The 22,981-nt window shown below is 45.8% G+C and overlaps 1 protein-coding gene across 3 annotated transcripts in view; it reads right to left on the minus strand.

The window, feature by feature from the left end:
• Positions 1 to 440: 440 nt before the first annotated feature.
• LOC139279967 (excitatory amino acid transporter 2-like) overlaps positions 441 to 22,981 on the minus strand; it is a 335,138-nt gene continuing 312,597 nt past the window's right edge. For 2 of the 3 annotated variants that reach the window (XM_070899337.1, XM_070899338.1), the window contains 4 exons: positions 11,063 to 11,257; positions 9,913 to 10,047; positions 4,933 to 5,164; positions 441 to 608 (listed from right to left, as the gene is read on the minus strand). In XM_070899337.1, the coding sequence (XP_070755438.1) occupies positions 537 to 608; positions 4,933 to 5,164; positions 9,913 to 10,047; positions 11,063 to 11,257 (634 nt within the window). In that variant the 3' untranslated portion in view covers positions 441 to 536. Of the gene's footprint in view, positions 609 to 4,932; positions 5,165 to 9,867; positions 10,048 to 11,062; positions 11,258 to 22,981 lie in introns of those variants that run through there. The other variant, XM_070899339.1, reaches the window with a different exon arrangement.

Below are 22,981 nucleotides of genomic sequence, written 5' to 3' on the forward strand. Positions count from 1 at the left end.
GAATGGCCAGTCTCAACTAGTTAGGCCAAAAACATGTGCTTAATATTAATACTAACCGTATGACTTGGCAAAATCCAACATGACAGATAGAAGAGGTCAAAGTCCTGGATGCGCATTAAAGATGCAAAGTGAGCATAAACTGAACAACCCACACAATTCTCAATCGGGTCAAAGGGCAGGGGGCGGTGTGGAAAAGGACCGCTTTACACACCACGTGTGGATTGGCTGCAATCTTGTGCTTTGATTGGTGGATTCGGTTCTACCAACTGGGCTCCTTGTTCACTCCCTCCTCTTTCCCATGTGACTGTTTGGAAACCTGAAAAGTACTACACAATAACTGGAAAAACCCGAGCAATCCCCTTCACCAGCTCCAATATTTACTATTCGGACTTTTATGCTAACCACATTTAGATAATAGAACAAAAGGATTTTGATGTGTATTAATTGTTTTGTTTCCTGTCAGACAGACGATTTCAGCAGAAGCGAGCTTCGGGGGGGGGGGCTCATGGGTGATGGGACTGGGTATCCCGCTCTCCTCAGCAGTCCCTGTTCCATGCTTCCTCCTCAAGTGCGTAATCGGCGGCTGTGCCATTTTTGGCCAGAGTCACCTAGAAGTAATTATGAGGGAAATCTAACTCAAGGGAGCAAGGCACTTGGGAAAGAGAGAGAGAAATGCAGAAAGCGAGAGAGAGTGAAAACAAACTCTAATTGCGTGCTGAAGCCCCATTCCAACTGAGATGATACTGTATATTCAGCCAGCACTGGAGCCTTGAGCTAAACTGGGAATATTACAGAGAGCACACAACCCCCCACAGTTTTGGTATGAAAACTATAGCGTTCACTTTGATTTTGGCCTACAGTATAATGTGGGTGATAGTGGATCAGCCGCTGGTTATACAGCTCCCCTGATTGTTAGATAGGAATGAAAATTGGGAGCGAGATATAGTGGGCGGCCGAATCAATGTTGCCCATTTTACATCATTGCCCAAAGTCAAAATGACCCCTCACATATTAAGGTCATCTCGCCTTTAATCAATGCTTTAAAGCAGCTCTTCAAAAAAAACCTCAAATCCACTTCACTCTATCTTTTAGTTGCTGCTTCTTATCCCTGTGTCTTTTTACCCTCAAAGCCTGGATTTAGGCCTCTGCTGTCGGGCACACATGTGCTCTGTGGCAAACCTCTAGGCCTAGGCCCAACAGGAGGCAGTGGGGCCTACAGCCCAGGCAGGGCAGCCCTGTTCGACTTTCCCTGGAAGACGCAGCCTCCAGCTCGTGCAGGTAAGACGAAGAACTAACAGGATCAACAATGGGCCCTACACTCTCTCTCTCAAGCTGCAAACTAGAACTCAGAGTGCTGTGCCTCAAACGGTAAAATATTTTCTGAGAGTGTGTTAAAAATTCAAGTACATCAATATGAATCATTTGTCTCTGTGAGCTCACACACACACACCTGTTTCCAGCCCGATTCCAACTGGGCCAACCAGAGCCCGTCCGAGGCTGAGTCGATGAACTGGCTTCAGTTCAGGATATGGAGCAGAGTATTTCCTCTGGTTGACAACTGCTGTACATTGCCAACACCAAATATGCCAGGTCTATTCCAGTCCCATTTGTAATGCGGTCGTTGCCTTTCGTTATGTTTGCTGAAACCCAGGTGGCTATTTGCTAAACTGCATCTCCCTCTTATCTGACTAGTGACCACGACTGATGTTAACAGCAGCAGCAGGAGGAAAAATTGTGCCTTTGACAGTGCTGACAGTATGCTAGTCACTGATGGGGTAGTGAGACCACCACATGCCCACTGGCTGGTGGAGCATCGTCCACATATGTTACATATTGTTTATTTTACATATAAAGATGGTTGGCTTCTTAGGCCGTGTGTCAATTATATTTTAATTGTCGGTTAACAGAGAACTGGAAGGCTTTAAGTTGTCTGCTTGTAAGCCAATGATATGTTGCGGAAGAGGTGAAGGACTGAAATTAGGGGTGATGGGATCTACTGCCGGGTAACATTTTTCAAGTCCCAGTGAAGTTAAATGCTTGTGTTCCATAAGAACATAAGAATTAGGAGCAGGAGTAGGCCATATGGCCCCTCGAGCCTGCTCCACCATTCAATAAGATCATGCTTGAACTTTGACCTCAACTCCACTTTCCTGCCCCATCACCATATCCCTTAATTCCTCTGGATTCCAAAAATCTACCTATCTCAGCCTTGAATATACTCAACGAATGAGCATCTCTGGGGCAGTGAATTCCAAATATTCACAACTCTCAGTGAAGAAATTCCTCCTCATCTGAGTCTTAAATGGCCAACCCCTTATCCTGAGACTATGCCCCCTTGTTCTAGACTCTCCAGACAGGGGAAACAACCTCAGAATCTACCCTGTCAATGCCCCTCGGAATCTTGTATGTTTCAATGGGATCACCGCTCATTCTTCCAAACTCCAGAGGGTACAGGCCCAATCTACATAATCTCTCCTCATAGGACTTGCTGCCCGAATGAAGTAGAGCATTGCATTAATATAGTACCTGTTACAACCTCAGGGTGTCGTAAAGTGCTTTACAGCACAGCAAGGTATCACAAACAGCAACGAGCACATAATCTGCTTTCGTAATGTTGGTTGCGGGATAAATGTGGGCCGGGATACCGGGAGCTCTACTCCTTCTCATTAAATAATGCCTTTTACATCCACCTGAGGGGGCAGAAAGAGCCTCGATTTAACGTCTCATTTGAAAGCCGCCACCTCCGACAGTAATGTACTGGAGTGTCAGCCTAGATTATACACTCATGTCTTTGGAGTGGGACTTGAACCCAGTGGGAGAGTGCGCGACCACGGAGCATGGCTACCACTTTGACAATAAGAGAAATCTCTAACTCAAGTACATTCAGTGGTGCAGAAACATTACAACACAAGGTGACCCAATTGGTCTTATTGGGTTGGGTTCTACATATTCATATCAATCTTATATTTTGGGGATGGGGGTAGGGTGGGGCTGTGGGAGAGTTAGTTCAGAGCATATATCCGCTCACTCATTAGAGGACTGATTGCCTGCAAGGGCAAATTGAGCTGAAGTGGATTTGAGTTGTTTTTTTTGTAAAATAAAAAGGCTTTTAATTTTTCTTTGCTGAATAAATTACCTAAAGACTCAGCCTGCTCCTCCTCCGTGATGCTCCGAAGCCTATGGTCCAGCGAAGGGGAACTAGCAAAGGCCCTGGGACGATCAGCCCTCCCGCTCCCGAGCACGTGCACAGCCCAAGAACCCCAGGAGACAGAAAGACTGAAGACATCATGGGAGAATACATGCATCAGTACACCAGAGACAGTCAGCGAGTGAAATGAATAGATAGGACAGACTGTAGGAATACAACCATTTATATTACAGACACATAAATCAACAAATGTTTGTGAAGTACATGATTTATACAACAACAAGTCTCTATACCCCAACCAGGGTGGCCAACAGGGCTTCATATGGACACAATCACTGGCTCTCACCTCTGGCTTCTATGCTTGTCTGACATCCACTACAAGTGGCGGGCCTCATTTTGCAGGTGATGGGAGTCCCTACATTCAGATATTGTAATTGGTACTTCAGGGCCACAGAGTGCATACAGCTCAGTTTCATTAATTTTGGTAAAAGCTTACAGACTTCCCCCTCGAATCTGTTAATCATTCCTATGTGTCTGATTTTTAAAATCACATATTGTGTATACCAGGTCCCAGTTTATTCAGGCTCTCTGCTGATGCAGTCAACATTACAGGTTACAAATGGGCCAGTAACACTTGTTCTGGTCATGTAAATATCCTGGTGCCCTGTGAAAATCTTCCTCTGTGTTCACCATCTTTCTAACATGTGGTTCCCCTGGTTTGCATTATATCACTAATGGTACATTCGCAGTATTTGTGCTGCATGATCCTGAGTAACTGCACTGGGAACGTACACCAAGTTTCTGATTACAAAGTGGGCTCAGACCTTGTACATCTCTTGGCTCCCCATACTCTTTCTCAATGATTGCTTAATGGTGTTGGGCCCAATCACTGCTCTCTTGACTTGAGAACTACCCTTTCGCTGGATTGGAGGTTTATCCTGAAAGGAGCATCAATCACCCAGCTTCAAAATATTCCCTTTCTCTTCTTTTCCATCCCCCAAAAAGGCAAACTTTGTCAATCAGTATCATACTTAAAAGGGACAGCCACACGTGAACCTCGCTGCGTCTAAAGTCTCTATCCAAAATAATCACCAAGATCCCAGGATGCCGGCGGGGGTGGGACGGCAGTCAGTGAAATGTGTTCCGGGGCCAGATTAGGTTCTGAACCATTTTGCTCGAACATTCAAGGACTGTAAACTACTAATGTCTTTCAGTGTGTCTCAGTAATTATAGCTCAGTACACGAATGGACGAGGAGACTGACCACCTTTTTTCACAAAGGGCCTGTAGAACTAGAGGTGAAAAGCAGTGAGTGACTCCTGCCGCTGTGTTAAGTTGACCCAGAGGCCAGCATAGCCCATATTTACAAGCTCCTGTAATCAAATTCATTGCAATATGGCATCTCCTTTCAGTGCCTCGGACTGCTGGGCAAAGGACCCAGTGTTAAGAGTATAAAACATCTGGATAACTTAAGTGGTGTAATTTTTCATTAATCGATACAAAAATACTTTATAATAAACATATTTCATCTATAAATCTACACAAGCCTTTCTCAGAAAGCTGTGCGGGAAGTGGTGATAAAGTCAGACAGGTGGGGTCTGGAAGAGTCTGAGTGACAAACACCATTGTAAAGGAAAGCGCTGCTCCCTTTTTCTGAATGTTCCAGCCACAGTGACAGTTGGGGTATACATCGACTGCGACAACAAACAGCTGGAAATGGAGACAGTTGGGTACAAACAGACATCATTAAATGCAGGTCTCGATATCGGTATGTGTGTAATATACCTTGCTGTCTTCCGCTTGTACAGAGTTGTTGCCTGAGTAATTGCCCTGGTTTGAGTTGTTCTCCTGGTAGGTCTTCATGCCTTCATGCATCAAGGATACCTTGGCCAGCTTCTCCTCTTCCAGCCGGGCATGCTGGGCGTCGATGTTTGCCAGTTCCACTTTCGACAGGTGGAAGACGATGCCAGCTCCGAACGAGTCGCCCACAACATTCACAGAGGTCCTCATCCGGTCCCTGCAGCGAGACGGGCAAAAAACAGAGACAGCTACTCTCGGGTTACTACAGCAACCAGGTCTGAGTTAACACAGCCACCTCACAATGCACACACCTACAGGGGCCAATCACGAGACAGTTTACACCTGATGCGATGAAGTGCATCAGGCTGACTCCCCATGTTGTTAAGCGGAGCGGCACCAGTGTATATAGTGCGTTCATGAGGCACAGCAGGCACTTGAAAAGAAAGACTTGCATTTCTATAGCGCCTTTCACCAGCTCAGGACATCCCAAAGCACTTTACAACCAATGAAGCACTTTTGAAGTGCAATAACTGTTGTATGATAAGAAACACTATAGCCAATTTGTGCACAGCAAGGTCCCACAAACAGCAATGTGATAATGGCCAGATAATCCGTTTTTAGGTGTTGGTTGGGGGATTAATATTGGCTGAGACACCGGGCAGAACTCCCTTCTCTTTTTTGAAATAGTGCCATGGGATCTTTTACATCCACCTGAAAGAGCAGATGGGGCCTCAGTTTAACATCTCATCTGAAAGACGGCAATTTTGACAGTGCAGTGCTCCCTCAGCACTGTACTAGAGGTTCAACCTAGATTATGTGTTCAAGTCCCTGGAGTGGGATTTGAACCCACAACTTGCTCTCAGAGGCCAGAGTGCTACCCATAGAGCCAAAGCTGACATGACTTAGTGTGTGCACAGTGTGTGTGCTCGGCTCTTTGTAGCCTCAACGTTTATTTACATGAGGGTGACATCATGTGCCGCTATGCGACCTCCTCAATCTTGGAAGAGGGAAGAATTAAGAAGTCCATGGCATTAGTGTCAACTAATCCCAGTCAGAGTTATTGTGCGGCGAACAGAAAATGAATAACACTGAGTACAAATAGTTTTTACTAGGCTCCTCAGAATGTCAGTAACAACAAAGATGCTTCTTCGGCGCTAATGCTCACAACCCTGAGTTTTACCCGCCAGTTTGCTACCATGAAGCCTCCGGCCTGCCCCATTGCCATCAGCCACATTGTGCCTGCTGGTTGGGAGAACGTCAGCCTTAGATGCGTGCAATGAAGGTATAGCAGTTATCATGGGTGACTTTAATCTACATATAGATTGGGCTAACCAAACTGGTAGCAATACAGTGGAGGAGGATTTCCTGGAGTGTATTAGGGATGGTTTTCTAGATCAATATGTCGAGGAACCAACTAGAGAGCTGGCCATCCTAGATTGGGTGTTGTGTAATGAGAGAGGATTAATTAGCAATCTTGTTGTGCGAGGCCCCTTGGGGAAGAGTGAGCATAATATGGTAGAATTCTTAATTAAGATGGAGAGTGACACAGTTCATTCAGAGACTAGGGTCCTGAACTTAAAGAAAGATAACTTCGATGGTATGAGACGTGAATTGGCTAGGATAGACTGGCAAATGATACTTAAAGGGTTAATGGTGGATAGGCAATGGCAGACATTTAAAGATCACATGGATGAACTTCAACAACTGTACATCCCTGTCTGGCATAAAAATAAAACGGGGAAGGTGGCTCAACCGTGGCTATCAAGGGAAATTAGGGAGTGTTAAATCCAAGGAAGAGGCATATAAATTGGCCAGAAAAAGCAGCAAACCTGAGGAATGGGAGAAATTTAGAATTCAGCAGAGGAGGACTAAGGGTTTAATTAGGAGGCGGAAAATAGAGTATGAGAGTAAGCTTGCAGGGAACATAAACACTGCAAAAGCTTCTATAGATATGTGAAGAGAAAAAGATTAGTGAAGACAAATGTAGGCCCTTGCAATCAGAATCAACTGAATTTATAATGTGGAACAAAGAAATGGCAGACCAATTGAACAAATATTTTGGTTCTGTCTTCACTAAGGAAGACACAAATAACCTTCCGGAATTACTAGGGGATCGAGGGTCTAGCGAGAAGGAGGAACTGAAGGAAATCCTTATTATTCAGGAAATCGTGTGAGGGAAATTGATGGGATTGAAGGCCGATAAATCCCCAGGGCCTACTGATAGTCTGCATCCCAGAGTACTTAAGGAAGTGGCCCTAGAAATAGTGGATGCATTGGTGGTCATTTTCCAACATTCTATAGACTTTGGATCAGTTCCTATGGATTGGAGGGTAGCTAATGTAACCCAACTTTTTAAAAAAAGAGGTAGGGAGAAAACAGATAATTATAGACTAGTTAGCCTGACATTGGCAATGGGAAAAATGTTGGCATCAATTGTTAAAGATGTAATAGCAACGCATTTGGAAAGCAGTGACAGGATCAGTCCAAGTCAGCATGGATTTATGAAAGTGAAATCATGCTTGACAAATCTAAAATGTTTTGAGGATGTAACTAGTAGAGAAGACAAGGGAGAACCAGTGGATGTGGTGTATTTGGACTTTCAAAAGGCTTTTGACAGGGATTAGTGTGTAAAATGAAAGCACATGGTATTGGGGGTAATGTATTGACTGGAGTAAATGGGTCCTTTTCAGAATGGCAGGCAGTGACTAGTGGGGTACCGCAAGGTTCAGTGCTGGGACCCCAGCTATTTACAATATACATGAATGATTTAGACAAAGGAATTGAATGTAATATCTCCAAGTTTGCAGATGACACTAAGCTGGGTGGCGTGTGAGCTGTGAGGAGGATGTTAAGAGGCTGCAGGGTGACTTGGACAGGTTAGGTGAGTGGGCAAATGCATGGCAGATGCAGTATAATGTGGATAAATGTGAGGTTATCCACTTTGGTGGCAAAAACAGGAAGGCAGAATATTATCTGATTAACAGATTAGGAAAAGGGGAGGTGCAACGAGACCTGGGTGTCAAAGTACATCAGTCATTGAAAGTTGGCATACAGGAACAGCAGGCGGTGAAGGCGGCGAATGGCATGTTGGCCTTCATAGTGGGAGGAATTGAGTATAGGAGCAGGGAGGCCTTACTGCAGTTGTACAGGGCCTTGGTGAGGCCACACCTTGAATATTGTGTACAGTTTTGGTCTCCTAATCTGAGGAAGGACATTCTTGCTATTGAAGGAGTGCAGTGAAGGTTCACCAGACTGATTTCTGGGATGGCAGAACTGACATATGAAGAAAGACTGGATTGACTAGGCTTATATTCACTGGAATTTAGATGAATGAGAGGGGATCTCATAGAAACATAAAATTCTGACTGGATTGGACAGGTTTAATGCAGGAAGAATGTTCCTGATGTTGGGGAAGTCCAGAACCAGGGGTCACAGTCTAAGGATAAGGGGTAAGCCATTTAGGATTGAGATGAGGAGAAACTTCTTCACTCAGAGAGTTGTTAACCTGTGGAATTCCCTACCGCAGAGAGTTGTTGAGGCCAGTTCATTAGATATATTTGAGAGGGAGTTAGATGTGGCCCTTATGGCTAAAGGGATCAAAGGGTATGGAGAGAAAGCAGGAAAGGGGTACTGAAGTTGCATGATCAGCCATGATCATATTGAATGGTGGTGCAGGCTCGAAGGGCCTACTCCTGCACCTATTTTCTATGTTTCTATGTTTCTAAAATCCTGTTGAAATACACCAGAACAAGGCTCATTAAAAATGTATCTCTCAGAGCCACACCAGGTGCTCAACCATTCGTCGGACTGTAAATGGCGCCCTCATAAATACAGCTGCCACTTACACTAGAGTATAAAGACGGCTCTCAGCCTGTCCATGTGTACCCAACCAAGAGGTCAAAGTGATCACACTGAAAATAGAGCAAATAGTTCTTAGGAATTATGGGGGTGAAATTCCGCAGGAATTTATGCCTTTTTTCCAGGGTTTCCACAGCTCTTCTGCCAAACTTATGGGGGGAGGGGAAGGTGGGGGGGGGAGGGAACCCCTCCCCCTCCCCTGTGCAAATTCACTCATCATTATTTTTGAAGTGAGCTTTTGCACAGCAGACCATAATGCATATTCAGTGCAGCTTGCGGGAGCAGCTAAGAGCAACCTGGCATTTAAAGTCATTGCCAGATATTTCGGCCAAACATTGCAGTCGGAGGTACCAGGTGGTCCCGGCGGAACGAGCACTTCCAGTCCGCGGCTTAGATGCACAGCCCAGCGCAGAGCCCCTGCATCCCAGGAATGTAAGCGCATCCTGGGATCACATGGGCCTGGACCACCAATCACAATGTAATATTCTCATTGATGATGATGGGAGCTCCATTTGTACGAGCTCCCATTACTATCAATGAGAATAATCCCCTGAAACACAGAAACACAACACAATAAATAAAAAAGACACCTCAGGTGGCCATTAACTGGTCCAGGCAACTGGCGGTCGAAGGGGTTATTCATGCAAGGATGTCCCTGGAGATGGAGCACACAGTGCCCACTGGTACGCTCACGGCCTTCCACGGGAGGTGGGCACCGGAGGGACTGGAGTGCATCATCACCCCCAGCAACCAAATCCTAATGTGACCTTTTAGGGTTCACAATGTTTTATTTGTTAATTTGTCAGTTCTAGTGCCCCCCTTTAATAAGGGAGCACTTGGCTTGTGGAGACCACAGTCACTAACAGCCATGAGGGTTGTTACGTGTCACAGCGAGCTCTGGGTGCCATCCCTTACCACACACATACAGGGGAACGTAACACTCGGAGCTAACGGGGCATAAATCCACAGCAGCTTGGCCCAGTCTAAGAGGCACAACCACAGCCCTTCAAGAAAAGTATCTCAAGTTTTGGGACTAAAATTAGGAGAAGAAAAAGTACTTACCCAAAGGATTTGATTCAAATTTTCAACGGAAACATTTTTACTTACAGCAGCCAGTCAACAGCAACAAGGAGACTGATGTCTTGTGTGGGGAGGCCGACTGCTGTGAGAATCAGTAACATGGTGACCAGTCCGGCGCTCGGTATGCTCGCAGCTCCAACGCTGGCCAGGGTCGCTGTCAAACTGCGAAGCAAACATGAAGGAGAGTCTCTTTACTGGAGGGGTAGCAATATGGGGGCACTGTGGGACTGGAGAGCCATTGTTATCTCCTTAGTTTCGGCCCCCCCCGTCCTCAGGTTGGCCATTTTGTCACCTTGAAAGTTCCAGCCTAATCTAAGGGTTTGTTGTTTGGCATGACCTGTAAAGTGATGACCTTGTTGTTGCCGGGTACAATTCCCAGTTCCGCATCCGGAAATCTGAAGGCCATGGGCTGGAGCGCACTGGGTGTACAAATTGGTCAACTTGTCCACAGCCATATCTGCCTTGTGACTATCACTCCTACTCAGCCAAAAAGGAGTCCATGTTCCATGTATATGTACAGTGTGTGAGGTTGCAGTCCCTCCTCCATTATTTGAAGGGGCTCTCCTCAATTTTTGGCTGCACTTCAGTCCCACGCTCCTGATCTTTTGGCACCCGATGCGAGGGGAGCGGGCAGGTCGGAGCGCCTCCTCGTAGGACTGATCCTGGGCCTGGCCAAGGTGGCCATTAACTGGTCCAGGCAGCTGACGGTTAAGGGGGTCCTTCGTGCCAGAGTGTCCCTAGAGATGGAGCACACGGTGCCCACCGGTACGCCAGTGGCTTTCCACGCGAGGTGGGCACCGGAGGGACTGGAGTGCATCATTACCCCCGGCAACCAAATCTTAATATGACCGTTTAGGCTTCACAACGTTTTATTTGTCAATTTGTCGGTTCTATTACCTCGTTAATATGTTCACAAGACTCAAAAAAACCCCAGTCAGTTGAGTCGAGGTCATCCACGATGAGGTATGCAGTTGTGAGCATAGTGGATGAACTGGTAATGTGTAGTGTGATTCTTACACCTTCGTTAATAAACCAACTAGTTCTTAAAAGCAATGTGTTGCTATGAATTATTAAACAAATAACCCATGAAGCAAATCTATTAGTTTTAATCTCCACAGATGCTGCTTGACCCGCTGCGATTTCCGGCATTTTGTGTTTTCGATGGTTTAGAACGCACCTCACAGTCACTATCTGTCCGGCATCTAAATGAATATTGTTCATCTGGGCGATAAATATGGCAGCCACAGCCTCGTACAGAGCTGTTCCGTCCATGTTGATGGTCGCTCCAACTGGAAGAACAAATCGGGTCACTCGCTTGTCGATTCCCAGATTTTCTTCGAGGCAGCGGAATGTAACTGGGAGAGTTCCAGCACTGCAAAAACAAACTGACCCATCAGTATCCTCATCATCAACCCAACAAACAGCCCCATCGTCTTCCACATAATCAACACAACAAACAGACCCATCAGTGTCCTCATCATCAACCCAACAAACAGACCCACCAGCATCCTCATCATCAACCCAACAAACATACCCATCAGTGTCCTCATCATCAACCCAACAAACATCCCCATCGTCTTCATCATCATCAACCCAACAAACAGCCCCATCAGTGTCCTCATCATCAACACAACAAACAGACCCATCAGTGTCCTCATCATCAACTTAACAAACAGCCCCAACAAATTCCTCATCATCAACCCAACAAACAGACCCATCACCTTCCTCATCATCAACCCAACAAACAGACCCGCCATTGTCCTCATCATCAACCTAACAAACCAACCTATCAGTGTCCTCATCATCAACCCAACAAACATCCCCATCGTCTTCATCATCATCAACCCAACAAACAGCCCCATCAGTGTCCTCATCATCAACACAACAAACAGACCCATCAGTGTCCTCATCATCAACACAACAAACAGACCCATCAGTGTCCTCATCATCAACTTCACAAACAGCCCCAACAAAGTCCTCATCATCAACCCAACAAACAGACCCATCACCTTCCTCATCATCAACCCAACAAACAGACCCGCCATTGTCCTCATCATCAACCTAACAAACAAACCTATCAGTGTCCTCATCATCAACCCAACAAACGGACCCATCAGTGTCCTCATCATCAACCCAACAAACAGCCCCATCGTCTTCATCATCATCAACCCAACAAACAGACCCATCATCTTCATCATCATCAACCCAACAAACAGACCCATCATCTTCCTCATCATCAACTTAACAAACAGCCCCATCACCTTCCTCATCATCAACCCAACAAACAGACCCATCATCTTCCTCATCATCAACCCAACAAACAGCCCCATCGTCATCATCATCATCAACCCAACAAACAGACCTATCAGTGTCCTCACCGTCAACCCAACAAACAGACTCATCGTCTTCCTCATCATCAACCCAACAAACGGACTCGTCGTCTTCCTCATCATCAACCCAAAAAACAGACCTATCAGTGTCCTCATCAACAACCCAACAAACAGATCCATCCGTGTCCTCATCATCAACCCAACAAACAGACCCATCAGTGTCCTCATCATCAACCCAACAAACAGACCCATCGCCTTCCTCATCATCAACCCAACAAACAGACCCATCCGTGTCCTCATTATCAACCCAACAAACAGACCCATCAGTGTCCTCATGATCACCCCAACAAACAGCCCCATCACCTTACTCACCATCAACCCAACAAACAGACCCATCGCCTTCATCATCATCAACCCAACAAACAGCCCCATCACCTTCCTCATCATCAACCAAACAGCCCCATCGTCTTTATAATCATCAACCAAACAAAGAGCTCCATCACCTTCCTCATCATCAACCCAACAAACCGACCCATCGCCTTCCTCATCATCAACCCAACAAACAGACCCATCAGTGTCCTCATCATCAACCCAACAAACAGATCCATCCGTGTCCTCATCATCAACCCAACAAACAGCTCCATCACCTTCCTCATCATCAACCCAACAAACAGACCCATCTGTGTCCTCATCATCAACCCAACAAACAGACCCATCAGTGTCCTCATGATCACCCCAACAAACAGCCCCATCACCTTCCTCATCACCAACCCAACAAACAGACCCATCACCTTCCTCATCATCAACCCAACAAACAGACCCATCACCTTCCTCATCATGAACCCAACAAACAGCCCCATCGTCTTCATCATCATCAACCCAACAAACAGACCCATCAGTGTCCTCATCATCAACCCAACAAACAGACCCAGTGTTCTCATCATCAACCGAACAAACAGCCCCATCACCTTCCTCATCATCAACCCAACAAACAGCCCCATCGTCTTCATCATCATCATCAACTCAACAAACAGCCCCATCACCTTACTCATCATCAACCCAACAAACAGCCCCATTGTCTTCATCATCATCAACCCAACAAACAGCCCCATCAGTGTCCTCATCATCAACCTAACAGCCCCATCATCTTCCTCATCACCAACCCAACAAACAGACACATCGTCTTCATCATCATCAACACAACAAACACACCGATGATCTTCATCATCATCAACCCAACAAACAGCCCCATCGTCTTTATAATCATCAACGAAACAAAGAGCTCCATCACCTTCCTCATCATCAACCCAACAAACAGCTCCATCACCTTCCTCATCATCAACCCAACAAACAGACCCATCAGTGTCCTCATCTTCAACCCAACAAACAGACCCATCAGTGTCCTCATCATCAACCCAACAAACAGCTCCATCACCTTCCTCATCATCAACCCAACAAACAGACCAATCGCCTTCCTCATCATCAACCCAACAAACGGACCCATCAGTGTCCTCATCATCAACTTAACAAACAGCCCCATCGTCTTCCTCATCATCAACCCAACAAACAGACCCATCAGTGTCCTCATCATCAACCCAACAAACGGACCCATCAGTGTCCTCATCATCAACTTAACAAACAGCCCCATCGTCTTCCTCATCATCAACCCAACAAACAGACCCATCAGTGTCCTCATCAACAACCCAAAAAACAGACCCATCGCCTTCCTCATCATCAACCCAACAAACAGACCCATCAGTGTCCTCATCATGAGCACAACAAACAGACATCAGTGTCCTCATCATCAACTCAACAAAGAGACCCATCACCTTCCTAATCATCAACCTAACAAACAGATCCATCGTCTTCCTCATCATCAACCCAACAAACAGACCCATCGTCTTCATCATCATCAACTCAATAAAGAGACCCATCACCTTCCTAATCAACAACCCAAAAAACAGACCCATCGCCTTACTCATCATCAACCCAACAAACAAACCCATCGTCTTCCTCATCATCAACCCAACAAACAGACCCATCAGTGTCCTCATCAACAACCCAAAAAACAGACCCATCACCTTCCTAATCATCAACCTAACAAAGAGATCCATCGTCTTCCTCATCATCAACCCAACAAACAGACCCATCAGTGTCCTGATCATCAACTTAACAAACAGACTCATCGTCTTCCTCATCATCAACCCAACAAACAGACCCATCGTCTTCCTCATCATCAGCCCAACAAACAGACCCATCAGTGTCATCATCAACAACCCAAAACACAGACCCATCGCCTTCTTCATCATCAACCCAACAAACATACCCATCAGTATCCTCATCATCAAACCAACAAACAGATCCATCACCTTCCTCATCATCAACCCAACAAACAGAGCCATCATCTTCCTCATCATCAACCTAACAAACAGACCCATCGCCTTCCTCATCATCAACCCAACAAACAGATCCATCACCTTCCTCATCATCAACCCAACAAACAGACCCATCGTCTTCATCATCATCAACCCAACAAACAGACTCATCGTCTTCATCATCAAACCAACAAACAGACCCAACTTCTTCCTCATCATCAACCCAACAAACAGACCCATCACCTTCCTCATCATCAACCCAAATAATAGACCAATCGTCATCCTCATCATCAACCCAAAAAACAGACTCATCATCTTCCTCATCATCAACCCAACAAACAGACTCATCGTCTTCCTCATCATCAACCAAACAAACAGCCTCATCGTCTTCATCATCATCAACCCAACAAACAGCCCCATCACCTTCCTCATCATCAACCCAACAAACAGACCCATCGTTTTCCTCATCATCAACCCAACAAATAGACCCATCAGTGTCCTCATCATCAACATAAACAAACAGGCACATCAACTTCCTCATCATCAACACAACAAACAGACCCATCACCTTACTCATCATCAACCCAACAAACAGCCCCATCGTCTTCATCATCATCAACCCAACAAACAGACCCATCAGTGTCCTCATCATCAACATAACAAACAAACCCATCACCTTCCTCATCATCAACCCAACCAACAGACCCAGCACCGTCCTCATCATCAACCTAACAAACAGACCCATCAGGGTCCTCATCATCAACCCAACAAAGAGAACCATCGTTGTTCTCATCAACCCAACAAACAGTCCCATCGACTTCATCATCATCAACCCAACAAACAGCCCCATCACCTTCCTCATCATCATCCCAACAAACAGCCCCATCACCTCCCTCATCAACCCAACAAACAGCTCCATGACCTTCCTCATAAACAACCCAACAAACAGCCCCATCGTCTTCATCATCATCAACCCAACAAACAGCCCCATCAGTGTCCTCATCATCAACCTAATAAACAGCCCCATCACCTTTCTCATCACCAACCCAACAAACAGACCCATCGTCTTCATCATCATCAACCCAAAAACATACGCATCGCCTTCTTCATCATCAACCCAACAAACAGACCCATTGTCTTCCTCATCATCAACCCAACAAACAGACCCAGCACCGTCCTCATCATCAACCTAACAAACAGACCCATCAGTGTCCTCATCATCAACCAAACAAACAGCTCCATCGTCTTCATCATCATCAACCCAACTAACAGACCCATCAGTGTCCTCATCATCAACCTGAAACAGACCCATCAACTTCCTCATCATCAACCCAACAAACAGACACATCACTTTCCTCATCATCAACCCAACAAACATACCCATCAACTTCCTCATCATCAACCCAACAAACAGACCTGTCTTCATCATCATCAACCCAATAAGCAGACCCATCATCTTCATCATCAACCTAAAAAACAGCCCCATCACCTTCCTCATCATCAACCCAACAAACAGACCCATCGCCTTCCTCATCATTAAGCCAACAAACAGACCCATCAGTGTCCTCATCATCAACCCAACAAACAGACCCATCGCCTTCCTCATCATTAAGCCAACAAACAGGCCCATCAGTGTCCTCATCATCAACCCAACAAACAGACACATCACTTTCCTCATCATCAACCCAACAAACATACCCATCAACTTCCTCATCATCAACCCAACAAACAGACCTGTCTTCATCATCATCAACCCAACAAGCAGACCCATCATCTTCATCATCAACCTAAAAAACAGCCCCATCACCTTCCTCATCATCAACCCAACAAACAGACCCATCGCCTTCCTCATCATTAAGCCAACAAACAGGCCCATCAGTGTCCTCATCATCAACCTAACAAACAGCCCCATCGCCTTCCTCCTCATCAACCCAAAAAACAGCCGTATCAAAGTCCCCATCATCAACCCAACAAACAGACCCATCGTTTTCCTCATCATCAACCCAACAAATAGACCCATCAGTGTCCTCATCATCAACATAAACAAACAGGCACATCACCTTCCTCATCATCAACCCAACAAACAGACCCATCAGTGTCCTCATCATCAACCCAACAAACAGACCCGTCTTCATCATCAACCTAACAAACAGACCCATCGTCTTCCTCATCATCAAACCAAAAAATAGACCCATCGTCTTCCTCATCATCAACCCAACAAACAGCCCCATCGTTTTCCTCATCATCAACCAAACAAACAGACCCATCAGAGTCCTCATCATCAACCTAACAAACAGCACCATCGTCTTCCTCCTCATCAACCCAAAAAACAGACGTATCAATGTCCCCATCATCAACCCAACAAACAGACACATCACTTTCCTCATCATCAACCCAACCAACAGACCCATCGCCTTCCTCATCATCAACCCAACAAACAGACCCATCAGTGTTCTCATCAATCAACCCAACAAACATACCCATCAACTTCCTCATCATCAACCCAACAAACAGACCTGTCTTCATCATCATCAACCCAACAAGCAGACCCATCATCTTCATCATCAACCTAAAAAACAGCCCCATCACCTTCCTCATCATCAACCCAACAAACAGACCCATCGCCTTCCTCATCATTAAGCCAACAAACAGACCCATCAGTGTCCTCATCATCAACCCAACAAACAGACCCATCGCCTTCCTCATCATTAAGCCAACAAACAGGCCCATCAGTGTCCTCATCATCAACCTAACAAACAGCCCCATCGCCTTCCTCCTCATCAACCCAAAAAACAGCCGTATCAAAGTCCCCATCATCAACCCAACAAACAGACCCATCGTTTTCCTCATCATCAACCCAATAAATAGACCCATCAGTGTCCTCATCATCAAACCCGACAAACAGCCCATCAGTGTCCTCATCATCAACATAAACAAACAGGCACATCACCTTCCTCATCATCAACCCAACAAACAGACCCATCGCCTTCCTCATCATTAAGCCAACAAACATACCCATCAACTTCCTCATCATCAACCCAACAAACAGACCTGTCTTCATCATCATCAACCCAACAAGCAGACCCATCATCTTCATCATCAACCTAAAAAACAGCCCCATCACCTTCCTCATCATCAACCCAACAAACAGCCCCGTCGTCTTCATCATCATCAACCCAACAAACAGACCCATCAGTGTCCTCATCATCAACCCAACAAACAGACCCATCAGTGTCCTCATCAATCAACCCAACAAACATACCCATCACCTTCCTCATCATCAACCCAACAAACAGCCCCATCGTCTTCCTCATCATCAACCAAACAAACAGACCCATCAGTGTCCTCATCATCAACCCAACAAACAGACCCGTCGTCTTCCTCATCATCAAACCAAAAAATAGACCCATCACCTTCCTCATCATCAACCCAACAAACAGCCCCATCGTCTTCCTCATCATCAACCAAACAAACAGACCCATCAGTGTCCTCATCATCAACCTAACAAACAGCCCCATCGTCTTCCTCCTCATCAACCCAAAAAACAGACGTATCAATGTCCCCATCATCAACCCAAAAAACAGCCCATCAGTGTCCTCATCATCAACATAAACAAACAGGCACATCACCTTCCTCATCATCAACCCAACAAACAGACCGATCACCTTCCTCATCATCAACCTAACAAACAGCCCCATCGTCTTCATCAGCATCAACCCAACAAACAGACCCATCACCTTCCTCATCATCAACCCAACCAACAGCCCCATCAGTGTCCTCATCATTAACCCAACAAACAGCCCCATCACCTTCCTCATCATCAACCTAACAAACAGACCCATCGCCTTCCTCATCATCAACCCAAAAACAGACGCATCGCCTTCTTCATCATCAAGCCAACAAACAGACACCATCGCCTTCCTCATCATCAACCAAACAAACAGACCCATAAGTGTCCTCATCATCAACCTAACAAACAGCCCCATCGTCTTCCTCATCATCAACCCAAAAAACAGACGTATCAATGTCCTCATCATCAACCCAACAAACAGACCCATCAGTGTCCTCAGCATCAACCCAACAAACAGACCCATCGCCTTCCTCATCATCAACCCAACAGACAGACCCATCAGTGTCTTCATCATCAACCCAACAAACAGACCCATCAGAGTCCTCATCAACGCAACAAACAGCCCCATCACCTTCCTCATCATCAACATGAACAAACAGCCCCATCAGTGTCCTCATCATCAACCCAACAGCCCCATCATCTTCCTCATCACCAACCCAACAAACACACCGATGATCTCCAACATCATCAACCCAACAAACAGCCCCATCACCTTCCTTATCATCAACCCAACAAACAGCCCCATCGTCTTCATCATCATCAACCCAACAAACAGACCCATCAGTGTCCTCATCATCAACCCAACAAACAGTCCCATTGATTTCATCATCATCATGCCAACAGCCCCATCACCTTCATCATCATCAAGCCAACAAACAGCCCCATCACCTTCCTCATCATCAAACAACAAACAGCCCCATCGTTTTCATCATCATCAACCCAAGAAACAGGCACATCACCTTCCTCATCATCAACCCAACAAACAGACCCATCACCTTCCTCATCATCAACCTAACAAACAGCCCCTCACCTGCCTCATCATCAACCCAACAAACAGACCCATCGTCTTCCTCATCATCAACCCAACGAACAGGCCCATCAGTGTCCTCATCATCAACATAAACAAACAAGCACATCACCTTCCTCATCATCAACCCAACAAACAGACCCATCGTCTTCCTCATCAAACCAAAAAATAGACCCATCGTCTTCCTCATCATCAACCCAACAAACAGACACCATCGTCTTCCTCATCATCAACCAAACAAATAGACCCATCAGTGTCCTCATCATCAACATAAACAAACAAGCACATCACCTTCCTCTTCATCAACCCAACAAACAGCCCCATCGTCTTCATCATCATCAACCCAACAAACAAACCCATCACCTTCCTCATCATCAACCCAACAAACAGCCCCATCGTCTTCATCATCATCAACCCAACAAACAAACGCATCAGTGTTCTCATCATCAACCGAACAAACAAACCCATCACCTTCCTCATCATCAACCGAACAAACAAACCCATCACCTTCCTCATCATCAACCCAACAATCAGACCCATCAGTGTCCTCATCATCAACCAAAAAACAGCCCCATCGTCTTCATCATCATCAACCCATCTAACAGACCCATCAGTGTCCTCATCATCAGCCCAACAAACAGACCCATCGCCTTCCTCACCATCAACCCAACAAACAGACCCATCGCCTTCCTCATCATCAACCCAAAAAACAGACATATCGTCTTCATCATCATCAACCTAACAAACAGACCCATCAGTGTCCTCATCATTAACCCAACAAACAGCCCCATCACCTTCCTCATCATCAACCCAACAAACAGCCCCATCGTCTTCATCATCATCAACCTAACAAACAGACCCATCAGTGTTCTCATCATCAACCTAACAAACAAACCCATCACCTTCCTCATCATCAACCCCACAACCAGACCCATCAGTGTCCTCATCATCAGACCAACAAACAGACCCATCGTCTTCATCATCATCAACCCAACAAACAAACCCATCGCCTTCCTCATCATCAACCCAACCAACAGACCCAGCACCGTCCTCATGATCAACCCAACAAAGCGAACCATCGGTGTTCTCATCATCAACCCAACAAACAGTCCCATCGACTTCATCATCATCAACACAACAAACAGTCCCATCGACTTCATCATCATCAACACAACAAACAGCCCCATCACCTTCCTCATCATCAACCCAACAAACAGCCCCATCAGTGTCCTCATCATCAACATGATCAAACAGCCCCATCAGTGTCCTCATCATCAACCTAACAGCCCCATCATCTTCCTCATCACCAATCCAACAAACACCCCCATCGTCTTCATCATCCTCAACCCAACAAACAGACCCATCACCTTCCTCATCATCAAACAACCCCATAGTTTATCATAATCAACCCAACAAACAGGCACATCACCTTCCTCATCATCAACCCAACAAATAGACCCATCACCTTCCTCATCATCAACCCAACGAACAGCCCCATCGTCTTCATCATCATCAACCCAACAAACAGACCCATCAGTGTCCTCATCATCAACCCAACAAACAGACCCATCGTCTTCATCATCCTCAACCCAACAAACAGCCCCATCACCTTCCTCATCATCAAACAACAAACAGCCCCATCGTTTTCATCATCATCAACCCAACAAACATGCACATCACCTTCCTCATCATCAACCCAACAAACAGACCCATCACCTTCCTCATCATGAACCCAACAAACAGCCCCATCGTCTTCATCATCATCAACCCAACAAACAGACCCATCAGTGTCCTCATCATCAACCCAACAAACAGACCCAGTGTTCTCATCATCAACCGAACAAACAAACCCATCACCTTCCTCATCATCATCCCAACCAACAGACCCAGCACCGTCCTCATCATCAACCCAACAAACAGCCCCATCACCTTCCTCATCATCAACCCAACAAACAGCCCCATCGTCTTCATCATCATCAACTCAACAAACAGCCCCATCACCTTACTCATCATCAACCCAACAAACAGCCCCATCACCTTACTCATCATCAACCCAACAAACAGCCCCATCAGTGTCCTCATCATCAACCTAACAGCCCCATCATCTTCCTCATCACCAACCCAACAAACAGACACATCGTCTTCATCATCATCAACACAACAAACACACCGATGATCTTCATCATCATCAACCCAACAAACAGCCCCATCACCTTCCTTATCATCAACCCAACAAATAGACCCATCACCTTCCTCATCATGAACCCAACAAACAGCCCCATCGTCTTCATCATCATCAACCCAACAAACAGACCCATCAGTGTCCTCATCATCAACCCAACAAACAGACCCATCAGTGTTCTCATCATCAACCGAACAAACAAACCCATCACCTTCCTCATCATCAACCCAACAAACAGACCTGTCTTCATCATCATCAACCCAACAAGCAGACCCATCATCTTCATCATCAACCTAAAAAACAGCCCCATCACCTTCCTCATCATCAACCCAACAAACAGACCCATCGCCTTCCTCATCATCAAACCAAAAAACAGACCCATCATCTTCAACCCAACAAACTGACCCATCAGTGTCCTCATCTTCAACCCAACAAACAGACCCATCACCTTCCTCATCATCAACCCAACAAACAGACCCATCTTCATCATCATCAAACCAAAAAATAGACCCATCGTCTTCCTCATCATCAACCCAACAAACAGACACCATCGTCTTTCTCATCATCAACCTAACAAACAGCCCCATCGTCTTCCTCCTCATCAACCCAAAAAACAGACGTATCAATGTCCCATCATCAACCCAAAAAACAGACCCATCAGTGTCCTCATCATCAACCCAACAAACAGACCCATCGTTTTCCTCATCATCAACCCAACAAATAGACCCATCAATGTCCTCATCATCAACCCGACAAACAGCCCATCAGTGTCCTCATCATCAACATAAACAAACAGGCACATCACCTTCCTCATCATCAACCCAACAAACAGACCCATCACCTTATTCATCATCAACCCAACAAACAGCCCCATCGTCTTCATCATCATCAACCCAACAAACAGACCCATCAGTGTCCTCATCATCAACCCAACAAACAGACCTATCACCTTATTCATCATCAACCTAACAAACAAACCCATCACCTTCCTCATCATCAACCCAACAAACAGACCCATCACCTTCCTCATCATCAACCCAACAAATAGACCCATCAATGTCCTCATCATCAACCCGACAAACAGCCCATCAGTGTCCTCATCATCAACATAAACAAACAGGCACATCACCTTCCTCATCATCAACCCAACAAACAGACCCATCACCTTCATCATCATCAACTCAACAAACAGCCCCATCACCTTCCTTATCATCAACCCAACAAAAGCCCCATCGTCTTCATCATCAACCCACCAAACAGACCCATCAGTGTTCTCATCAACCCAACAAACAGCCCCATCACCTTCATCATCATCAAGCCAACAAACACCCCCATCGTCTTCATCATCCTCAACCCAAAAAACAGCCCCATCACCTTCCTCATCATCAAACAACAAACAGCCCCATCATGTTCATCATCATCAACCCAACAAACAGGCACATCACCTTCCTAATCATCAACACAACAAACAGACCCATCACCTTCCTCATCATCAACCCAACAAACAGCCCCATCGTCTTCATCATCATCAACCCAACAAACAGACCCATC

The sequence above is a fragment of the Pristiophorus japonicus genome, chromosome 14, assembly GCF_044704955.1.
Source record: "Pristiophorus japonicus isolate sPriJap1 chromosome 14, sPriJap1.hap1, whole genome shotgun sequence".
NCBI lineage: Eukaryota > Metazoa > Chordata > Chondrichthyes > Pristiophoridae > Pristiophorus > Pristiophorus japonicus.